Source organism: Eleginops maclovinus, chromosome 1 (genome assembly GCF_036324505.1).
Source record: "Eleginops maclovinus isolate JMC-PN-2008 ecotype Puerto Natales chromosome 1, JC_Emac_rtc_rv5, whole genome shotgun sequence".
In the NCBI taxonomy this organism is placed as follows: domain Eukaryota; kingdom Metazoa; phylum Chordata; class Actinopteri; order Perciformes; family Eleginopidae; genus Eleginops; species Eleginops maclovinus.
The window spans coordinates 15,218,642-15,230,822 of NC_086349.1; the positions used below are offsets into that span (position 1 = coordinate 15,218,642).

Here is a 12,181-nt window from a genome sequence, read left to right on the forward strand (position 1 = left end):
AGCTGAACGCAACTTGATCACCCTGCTGTGAATAAATGGAAGGAAATCCCACAGTGTTCAACTGTTCTATCCACAAACAGTAGACATGTCCATCACATGTTCAAAACAATAACGAATAATCTAAAATTATGTTGCTTATGATCAACTTAAGTTTGTTATACACACTTCTAACACGGCTCCCTCCACATTAAGATGACCTGAGGTTTCTAAATCTAAGGTTTCTGACCGATCATAAAATACATAAAATTAGATAAGAAAATTGGAAAACTAACTTTCGCTGACTAAGTTAAAACCTTCCAGAGTTTGGAATTTCCCATCATTACTCAGTAAAGACAATTTTGGAAGCCCTACAGAAAATAGAGCATCTGTTTCTGAAGAGAAACAAAATGTACCAATGTCTTTATTTGGCTGGTTCAAAAAAATGAAACAGCTGTCTTCCACAAAAAACTAAATGCTAGACTCACTCACTCTTGTGTACTTACAATACGTTGCACTCAGTGTATTTATTCGCCTTTTGGCGAATGTAAACCCAAGAAAGCCTGAACGCTATACTAGAAGTGAAACAGCAAAAATGTCTTGAGTATTTGTCCATTAGTCACGGGATTAGGGTTTCTACTAAACATCCGGTTCTCTAAACCCAAATACACCATGTGTTCCAAGTTTTTACAATGGTTTTCAATCTGTTATGGAGAACCATTATGGGTGTACCAGAATAAGGGCGCTGAAACCAATGCACATGTTTTAAGTGTTCAGAAAGGCGGAAAAAAAGGACTATGCATGTTTGTGTAAGACAAAAAAAAAAAAAAAAAAAAACTTACAAAGTCATACTGTCACTGAAAGACTAACCGGACAAATGCTTTTATACCGAGCTATAAATCCTATAGAATTGCTTCCTAGTATGTGGATTCTCAGTTTCCAGTTGGCTGACTTGGTTTTTATTTTCAGCATACTGCCAGTTGAATGGAGCACACACTGTATTTCCTTATGCAGGGCCACTGGAGCTCTGCGCTGTCTAAACAGTGCACACTGAATTGCCCTTCAGCACTGTGCATGGCAAAAAACATTAGACACGAGTGAATGAGCAAATGCATAAACATACACAGAGCACGGCTCTTATAGAAACTTTTGGCCTGACTGGCTAATAGAAAGAAAAAGTACTTTAAAAGGCCTTTTTTATTTGCAAGAACAATTCTAAGAGCTGTTTTGCTTTTGAAATCCAAAAACTTTATTAAAAGAATCTTAAATGCTGAAAGCAACTCTGTGGGATGAGCAGGATGTGAAGGGTGAGTAAATGGTGTTGTGTCACCAATTCAACGCCAAATGATGGAGGCCTCCAGACACCATAACCAGCTGGGACACAACACTGACCCACTTCCCCCCACTCCGATCCGTCTCTCTCAATGGCCATCCCTGCTCTGCAAATCAACTCCAGATTCATGCAGCACATTCCATCACCTTCTAATTGATTTCATGTGTGCAGCTTTTCCTCAAAAAGACAATCTGTTACAGACGAGCAGCAACATGTAAAGCTTTTGCTGCTCACCAAAACAGCTTTGCTTGTGAATTCAGGGGAAATTAACTGTTTGCTCCTTTCTCTTTGCAGCGAGAAGGGGGTCAGAGTGCATCTAACAATTTGATATATGAAATACACTTTTTGAGCACCTTCTAGTAGTCAACAAACCCAATCCCCTTGGGATAATTTTTTGGATAAGCAGGAGAGGATGGGTTTTGTTAAATGTTGTTAAAAGATTCCTAATGGGAATATTTCATGACACAAATGGATGAATAAATACATGAGACTCTGGTTACAGTGAAGCAATAGGAGAAAGTTCAAATAAAACCAGGACTGTTTCTCATCACCACACGCTTCTACCTTTCCTGGTCCTCTATTGTAGAACTCAGCTCTTCCTGAGTGATTCAGGGAGTAAAAAAAGCAAACGAAATACAGTATGTAATTAGACCCGAGGTCAAGTTTGAAGTTATGACTCTGCACTCAGTTTAGCAGGATTTCAAAGCAGGAATCCATGCAGTATATATAACAATTAAAACCAAACAATGATCAGAGGGAAGAATATGAGGGTACAGGAATGTCATTCTTTTGTATTTTTGTGGTCTATTAATTATTCACAGACTATTTTTTGGCCAGAACTTTTTAGAAATGAAATATAGAATATTATGTTATACAAGGGTAGAACATGTGATACAAATAATGTAAAGTCCTACCATTACCACTGTCCTGGCCATTGAATGTTTTTTTTTTCCAATGTCCACACTGCAGTGCCCGTCCAGTGGAAAGAACCAATTAGCTTTGTGACAACCAAGCCCATGACAACACTGGAGCACTTTAACCAGCCCTCAGTGCGCATCCGATGTCCGTAGGCTATTTAAGTACTAATCCACCATAACTATTTTCAAAGAGGTTGAATATGCATAAAAGGGGAAGACTAAGTTTGAGTTAATATCTCCTCTTGTGCCTGAAAGCCTTGTTTTTTGTCATCGCACAACAAAAGGGAGCAACTTTGACCTCGGAGGTAACCTGATGAGGCTCTGCAGGACGTCACAGGCCAGAGCAGTTAAAGGCAACGCAGTAAAAAGACATGCATTGAGTGAGTGTGATTGATGGACATAAAAATAAATGCAAATAGGCCTCATGGTGCTTTATAGAAAGTTCTTCCACACCAGGGCTGTTGTCTTTACATATCACAAGAGGAAAAGTCAAACCAGATTCAGCTATGTGAGCCACAATATGAAGACTGGATCACATAAATTGAGGCATTCAGAGCAACCGAGATGACTGTGAATCATGATTATCATGTCTTTTAAAGCGACCAGGAATAACAAATCCAAGGCTAAAGGAATAAGGTAGAAATAACGTATGATATAAAATAAGGATGTACTCCAGCTGAAGGCTGAAAGGTTTCTGTGATTTAATGAAAGTCAATATCCATGAGTACCTCATTGGATTCGGTCTAAAGGAGACAGGATGGATGAATGTTCCTGGCTCAATAATGGCTAGCGACTTGTAGATGATAAACTAATGAGTTGTCTTAGGAAATGACCTTTTTTGGTCAGCAGTGAGATCCTAAATCTGGAATAAGTGACACTTAAGGCCCTAACTTCACATGAATTTTCCTTAGTTAGACCTTGAAGATTGCAGTATGCAGTATAATGCCAGTAGGAGTGATTTCACTCTTGCAAAGAATATTTTTCCTACAAATAACAAAATATCACAATGGACTGAAAACTCAACTTTTAGTAGTAACTTTACTTTTACAAAAGGAGCTGTAGACCTTGGCAAGCACATTTAAAGTCAAAGACTACACACACCCTTTCATCTTGATAGTATTGTTGAGAACCACATGGTATATCTTACTTCCCTGTCACACGCAGAACAATTTAAAGGTGATAACAGAAGAAAACAAGGAAGTGCATGAAATACAAAGTCAAAACATTCAAATTAATCTATTCATGTAAATGTATTGTGATGAAATCATAAAGCGATGAAACATAATTGTGTTGTGTTAAGCGATGTCAAGCTCAAGAGTTGATCAATGTGTCCATATCTTTGGGACAACAATGATAGAATAAATGTTTGTTTAATGTAAAACAACAAACCAGTGACTGAAGAGCCATTGCTTCTTCTTGGATCAAAGTAAAAGTCAACAGCTTTGACACATAGCAGCAGTCCATGAAATTGGAATCTTATCTTCATAATACATATTCTCCCTCTGACCAGGTGTAAAAAAATAATAAAACAAGGGTCCCTGTGATCAACTCCATATCCCAAACAACACAAAGTCAGGGGCATCAACAACATCTAAGCCGTACATGAGGGTGACCTGGTAAAGCCAACAGAAACAATTCACACAATTCAAGAAATGAAAGTGTCAAAAACAGGCGAGTAGTTCACAATTAATGATGTCAAAGTAAAACAGGAATCACAAAACCAGTATTCCCAAAGCAGTGTCAGGTGTTAGGCAAATGTTGCACCTATTTGCAGCATTTGAACAAGTCTCTTTACTCTCTTTATGATGCAATGTTGTGCAATGTGCCCCAATGTAAAGATGTGTTATGGTGATACCGGTCAGGTTGAAATTAAAACATACGGATTTCTAGGAGGCATCGTCATATTAATGACAGGAGACGGAAGGAAAGGCCTGATTATATCACCATCAATAACCCATTTAATCTTTATGCATTTACACACACCCACACTCCTCATTTCGTAAAAGAGGCTGATCCGCTCGTTTTTTGGGGGTCTTAGAAGCAAAACAGGTTAAACAGTGATGTAGCTAGCTGAAAACACCAATTATAGTACACCCCTGCTATTCACCATCAACAAACACACTTTCATCAGGGGTCTCCTTCTATATGTGGGAAACAACACTGAGGACATTTATGTTAATCTGGTTTTACCTTCTGCTAACAGATGATTGCAGTGCAGCACAGGAAGAAGACAGATAAAAGGGGATCTTTTCTGCAGCCACGGTAGAGAATCCCATTGGTGTCTGCTATTATCATTTCACAAATATTTTCACTAGGTAAAGACCAAAATGAAAAACACGTGCACACAAGCTTTACATTAAATCTTATTCCGAAGCCAAAGAATGTGCTCAACACATTGGCTGTATTTCAATCCACATACCTCATTATTTTTTTTATTCTATGTTTCTCTGTGAGAAGACTCTTAATGCCAAAAAATCATAATGGGGATTATCGGTGTCACCCGATAAGAGTACAACAACAGGCAGCCTCTGGTGTACATAGTAACAATAACCACTCCCCAGTGACATCCACTTGGAAGAGCTGCAGAGAGCAATCTAAGTTCCATTAGCTGTTGAATTTGTATGAGAGATGCTGAATTTTTCCAGCAGATGTTTCCAGTGATAGTTCTGAGGAAAAGGTAAAGCCAGCTCCTATTAAAAAGGTCAGGCAAACAGAGTGTAGGCTCCTCAGGAATTCAACCTCTTTAGCCTCTGACCCACGTTTACACTTTTTACCAACAGGGTTCTTCTGCTTAAGGTTATATAGATCGTAAGCTCAGTAGTTTCAAGTAATGCAACGTGGACGTCTTGATGTTGATGGTACAATTACAAACAATAAGCCAAAGTGGAGGATTTAATTCAACAAAGGACCATTTTGCACCACAATGACAATCAGGTAACCAAAACAAACAGCAGATACACAAGATTAGAAGCAAATCCTCAGTATTGAGAAGCGGGAACTCTGCAACCTATTTTTAATTTAAAATAAAATGACAATTAATGGATAACCAAAATATGTGCAGATTTATTGATTCATGATTCAAGCATAAATGTCCACCATTAGGGGTCCAGCTTCTCCAATGTGAGAATTGTAAGCTATACTTTGTATTATTTTCATAGGAAACTGATTATCTTTTGGTTTTGGACAATTGGCTGAACAAAACATTGGTTTGAATATGTCGCTTTGGGCACTGGGAACATTTTAATCACATTTAGGAGACTAAACGGTTACTGATTTTACTGCAAAAAGGAACTGCAGATGAATGCATAGTTGCATTCTAGATTTCAACAATCTTAAATTGAAAGCAATCACCAGTTCCATATTGTGTTCATGTTTCACCAATTTTCCCCGATATAATCAGGACTTATAAACATTCAACTGGATTTTGTGAGTCCAAAAAATAAACACTAAATCAACATAAAATATCAATGATAAACAAAGGAAGTTGGTCTAATGATAAACCGATAACTATGACCTTCTGACCTTCTCTCAATAATCCTTTTGAATTCGTAAATGTATGCCGCAGCCCAGTGGTGATCCAGACAAATCCAGTCCAAGTGGCTGGCATTAGGGCTTAAACTACTCACTCACACCATCTCTACCCTTTTGGTTTAACATGGCTGCAATGGAAGGATGATAAATCAACTGTTACTACTGATGTAACACACATTATATCATTCCATCTCTAACTCCCTGTGATGTAACTAAGTGTCAATTTCAGGGAGCATCCAAGACTGATTCTTGGAAGTTTATTTCGCTTCACCCGCCCTCACCCCCAGCACTTCAGCTGGTCCCTCCCCCCTTGCAGTCACATCTAAGTTGGATTAATGGTCTCCCTGTGTCCAGATGTTACATACTGATGGAGGAGGTAGGAGGGGCTTGTAAAATCAGCTATGGCTTTTACTTTGAACAGGCTCCATCAAAATCTAATGAAACTTACATAAGATCTCCCAACACAGAGAAGGACAGTTGCTATTTTGGTAAAGACATTAACTTTAGGCTTCAGTGGCTGAATCTAGGTTCTAATGTGTTGCTTTTCCTTTCGGCATGGAAGTTAACATGAGCTAAAAGAGGGAATTGAACTGTCACATTAATATTACAAATGTTTTTCATAAACTCAGCTGCCAGGACCGTGCTGGAGGGGACAGAGGGCATCATTTCTAGTGCATTACTTTAATATTTTACACTCACACACTATTATGGATGAGTGAAAATAGACTCCAGAAAAATGTATTCTGATTGTAGCATGTGTGCCTTTTGGATAAACCCAATTTCATAAAACTATATATGCAAGTGCAACATCAAATATGACATATATCTGTACAAAACTACATGTGCTATTTGGTACCACCAGATTTCCATTCAAGTGCTCAAGAAAGAAATAGCAGGCAGTTAGTTCAACAGGTCTGCACTGCATTGTCACAGAAGCAATGGTGCCTTTAATATCTCATTATTACTATCAGGGATTCGGGAGTATTAAGGAGCTCCCGGGACGTAACAGGATCACTATTCATTCCACTAGCACACAGTACCTGGCTGTCACTGAGTTGTGATTCCCAGCAGCCTTTGACGCTACACGTCGGGACAAGCCGCGCCATTAAGATTACACCTTTACGAGCAGACACAAGTGTTGTTTTCATGTGCGAGGTGGAACTAAAAACAAACATGAAAGCGGATCTGACCGATGGCTCCCACAGGTTTTATAGCAAAGCCTGCTGCTTTTTATTTTCCCCTTGTAACAACAGCACGTTTGGTTTGGATTGTAGCTATCAGCTGTAGCCATACAGACAATATACATGGGCATTGTGTTTTTGTTGAAAGGGGATATAGCCATTTTGTCGCAGTCAATCAGACAATATGTCGTTTTGTGAAAATAGATCGTTCATGCAAGTATTGCTTTTTACCTGCTGGGTATTCCAACATTGAGTAACCTCACTATCTGCCATCCTTGCAGACAGGCCCATTCGGTCTGCTCAAACAGGGGGTCTGCTAAGAAAACGCAGACTGATGTTAGGCCAAAATCAACACGCTGCTTATTTGTGCGGTTTGATTAAAGGCTTTCCCTAATTTCTGTTTCTATGAGAAAACCGTTTTGTTCAAACTGTTATTGTGAGGACAACCTATCTTCTGTGTTGGCTCCAACTCTAGTGAACATAGGCCTGTGCACAGATGCTTTGCAGGGGGAGAAAAAGTGGTCATGCTTTCACGAGTATCACAATGCAAGATAAAACAACAGGCTTTCTTACCTACGGTTGCACCGTTAGGAGATATGATCTCCAAGCAGAGTATACATCCCAAGTAGAACAACCTCATCGCCATCTCCTGAGCAATGCTCGGTGGCACTGCTGTTAGAAAGGAATAGAGGAAAAGTTGGCTGGATTTCTAAAACCTAAAAGCCCGAGCAACCACCTCATCCGAACCCCTCCAATGGTCCGGGTGCGATTGTCCGTTCAGCTGCACCCTCAGCACGGTGTCCGCTTCAGACGGGCTTCAGTAAAAAAAGGAGACTCGCTACAGCCCGGCGAGGCTATAGGTAATGCAGCAGCACAGTCATATATATTTCTAATTGATTATCGGCATTCAAACATGATGCACAGGGTAACCTCTGTCTTAGTGCTTGCTGGGGTCTCTGTTTCAGCACACCATGCCACTAGAGTCGTCCACACGTCCAAACGCACTGTAGCAGCCTCTGGCTCCGTTCAGCTCATTCCGTGCCAAACTAAAAAGAAAAATTAAAAGTAAAAGCGTATTTTCCCCTCGGAGCGCCAATGTCTCCCTGTGCTTGTGGTTGCATGAGTGGATGGTGAATCTCAAGCTCCAGGACTGTGGACGAGCCCGTGACGTAAGCTCGACTCAAAAACTGGCATAACTAAGCGGCGAGCACCGTCTGCGCATGCGCTAACACACCTCCTTTTTTCCTATTTCATGCGCTCTTTCACCAGCGGTGGAGGTGGGAGAGAGAAACTGCGCTACGGGATCAGCCATGTTGGCTCAATATTTCGAAAGAATCGTGATTTCTTTCGTTATCATATTACTGCAAAGCCAATTGAACACTGACATGCTCGAAAGTTCACCCCTAGTTCAAAAGTTATTCGTCGGCAGTCGTTTAATAATATCTAGGACGTTTATACCTATAAATGGATATGCCAGTAGAAGTCAATCTTTTCACCCATGCAAAGATGTCACAATCCCCCTTTTGTGTTTCAATCACATTTCTGAGGAATCCAAATGATGATTTTCTTATTGTATATATGTTATGTTTTTCGCAATCGCATTTGATCTGACATCAAACTGAAAAGTGGTTATCATAGTCAAGATAGCAGTGAGACTGTTCTATGGTGTGTGTGTGTGTGTGTGTGTGTGTGTGTGTGTGTGTGTGTGTGTGTGTGTGTGTGTGTGTGTGTGTGTGTGTGTGTGTGTGTGTGTGTGTGTGTGTGTGTGTGTGTAGGTACTTCATCCTGCATTCTTCACTAAAGCATGCCCCCTAGTGGTAAATAAAAAAGAGAAATGGGTATGATTGCTTTGATATGGATACAGCTACATATTTCTAGCTAAGCAAAAAATACAATTGCCTAACAAGCTTTAGGTTAAGATTTAAAAAAGATAATACTGTAAGTCAGACAAAGATTTCACCTACAGTATATTGCCCAATCTATTAACAGTCAGATTGCAAGTTAGCAGACACTGATCCAATAAACTAGATGGTTGTTTTTAAAGTTTGACGGTCAATTAATCTAATAATTTGCCGCTGTTTGAGTATAAAACAAGCAAACTATACAGATAGCTGGATCTGGATTTTAAGAAATTAATTGATTAAGAAGAGGTTGTCCTTTACAGGAAAATATAGTTGGCTTCAATACAAATTCAAGATTTTTCACAAGTCATCAGTTAGCCAAAAGTGCAAACTTTATAATGTAAATTATTGGTGAAATTATTCTTTAGAGCTTTGATGGGTACTCATAAACCATCTAAACCTGTAGGGGGCACTGAATACCTATATTACAGAAAGACATAAGGACTGTTAGTCATTTCACTAACACAACATAAAAGATGATCAAACTTACTGCAATGTTTGATACATTTTACATGGCATAACCTGTGAGGAATCTCTGATAAAGAATATATTTGGTTACATAGAGAATCTTGGATCTTTGCCTCTACAAAAGCCAAAGTCACTTATAACTGAGACGCACATAAATTACTCTTTCTGCAAGCTGACGGCATTATGCAGTGTGTGTCTCCCCTTTTCCCACCTGGGTACTAAAAACACACAGTGTGTAGCCTTGCTGCCACTGGTGTTACGAATAAGCGTGCCTTTCAGGGCATTTCAGCTTACAGATGTTTACCCAGAGCCTGAATCACAGGGGAGAATGTGAAGTATGTTGAGAATCTGTGAAAAACATGCCTGAGGTATCTGTTGAATCCACACATATTTTCACCCAAAGTATCAAAACAGAATATAAAATGCAAAAAAGGTCAAAGGGAAATAGTATGGTAAAGCTTAGCTAATCCAAAATACTATTTTATCAAATTAATTTACTCTATGTTTACATTGCTGTCTTTGCTGTTTGTCAACACAGTAAATCAGCATGATCGCTGGTGTCACCTCAACTTGAGAATGCCCCCTTTGTGAGAGGAGGGTTGAGCATTGTCACCCAGGAGAGACAGACGCCAGCATGCTGTGTGGGAGACAGCTTGAGAGAGTGCCAGCGTAAACACTCCCGAACCACATGTTCTCCCAGGGCAGAGGGGCTGGACTCTCTCCAGGCACATCTGCACACAATCCCTCAGCTTTAAGCAAGCCAGCCAAGGACACAGAGCAGGGCACAGGAGGGAAAGGAGAAGAGTTCCCAGACAGGGAGAACCTGCTTCCTGGTGATGAAATGATGAACGCAATGACATCTGAGAGATACAAAACAAAAAACATGCAAAGACAAGATTACATAATTCTTTGCATGCAACGTTTATCCAGATACGATCTAGCTTTTTAAAACTGTACCTTTGTATCACACCCCTGGATAAACATACCATGGTCTGCTTGGCTATAATAATTACCCAACCTTCCAATATCCTTGAGAGAAGATGGATTACTGCATAAATCTAACTCCTGACTCTCACACAGCCCCACTGTGCATTTGTAACTACACTGCAAGCATGCAGTACGCCATGCCTGTGATCTTCTAACAGATATTACTTTGGCACACTCAATCTCTTGAAAAATAACCATTTCAACTCATATTACGTCTGAATGCTATGAATGTACTCCCATCTGTCTCTGACATCTACCCTAACAGCTTCTCTTGGTTGCTGCCTGCTAGTGAAGTGTGGCTTTGTGCATGTTTTCACAGAGAGGTAATTACTGAGCAAGCTATGCTGACAACACCTGAGGAATGCAGAGCATGCACCAGCAGCCTATGTTCTCCTAACCCCCCTCATCACTCACCCCAACTCACTTCCCCCCCATCTGTAACCCTCCCCCACACAACCCACTAGCCAAAGCCCCAGTCCGACACAAAATTCAGCATGACATTTTCACAGGCATCTTAAACTTGTAGATAATGCAGGTGTTGTTTTATGTAATATTCTGGTTATTCCACCAGAACAGCTACTTTTCAACTGTAGATTAAAATGCTTGATCAGCAAAATTATATTGTATTAAACAGTTGCAATCCCATAAGAATTGTTTCCCTATCCGTTAGTGGAGGAAACCCTATCCAGAAAACCACAAATCCCAACAGGCTCTACTATTCCCGATACTGGTGAGTTCACAGTATGTGTTGAGTCACTCCCCAAACAGTCCTTGAGTTCCGCGGAACTCACTGCCCATCTGGCTTTAACACTTACACACATATCAAATTATTGCATAGCTTAAACGGGGGGAGTGAACAACTTGGAGTGAGCTAATTGAGGTCTGAAAATGGCCATGTTGAAAAAGTGTCAAAATCTGGCCATAGAAAGTAACGCAGATGAATATTGTTATTTTCGTGCAAATAAAACTAATGCATTGAGCTTTGATATTGTGCGAATGTCTGTGTGTGGGAGAGAGAAAGAGGGAGAGAGACAGATTAGGAATTCAGCAGAGGCTCTTCTGTCTGTCTGACTAGACCGTCATGATGAAATCTGGATGAAATCCCTTGTGCCTCTAGACCAACATAAGCATGTAGGCCTTTCCGGTCTTTCTCTGCTGCTGAATTGTATTATGCAAATGTGATGTCAAAAAAACATATAGTTTATGGCACACTCTATGGCTGAAAAAACAATCCCATACGGTTTTATATAAATTTGAGTGCTCATCAGTCAGGGTACGCTAGACAACCAAAAGGGTCAGGGGATTGAGTTGCCAAGTAACTTCTGTTGACGAAAACACCGTTTTACTTCACATGAGGGCCATCTTTAAGCTTGATAACTGATTAAAACAAAAGTGAAGGGATGTAAGATAATTTCTGACATAGTTAAACAGTTAATCTTCTTAAGAGATTTTTTTTGTGAATTAAGGTCAGATCCAGAAACATAAAACATGGAAATTGGTAGAGTTGCAGACACATCTTACACCATTAACATTGCCAGTAATACAATAAGAAGTGACAAAGAACTAAATAAATTGCTGTATGCGCTTGAAGCTGTAGTATAATAGCTTAATAAAATACCATAACGACTATAAGGTATTTTTTCAGGCAAGCATTACTTTCAGGTTTTATTCCCCCAAAAAATAGCTTAATGTAAAGACACTACCTTTCATGTTGCTGTCCTATTGTATTCGGAAGATTACTATGGATAAATGGTGTTTAGTGCGCCATGATGGTTTCAAGGCTATTCCATCCTTAGTTTCTTGATGAAAAATCAATAAAACCTTATAAAATGGAAAAGGGTAATTAATACTTCATTAGGATATGTTATCTTTTTACACCTGGGGAAG

At 39.7% G+C, this 12,181-nt stretch overlaps 1 protein-coding gene across 1 annotated transcript in view; it reads right to left on the bottom strand.

The window, feature by feature from the left end:
* Window positions 1-8,042, bottom strand: part of lrp1ab (low density lipoprotein receptor-related protein 1Ab) — a 78,146-nt gene extending 70,104 nt beyond the window's left edge. Inside the window, 1 exon segment of the mRNA XM_063884709.1 lies at window positions 7,512-8,042. Coding sequence (XP_063740779.1) covers window positions 7,512-7,584 — 73 coding nt within the window. The 5' untranslated portion in view covers window positions 7,585-8,042.
* Between the last annotated feature and the right edge of the window lie 4,139 nt (window positions 8,043-12,181).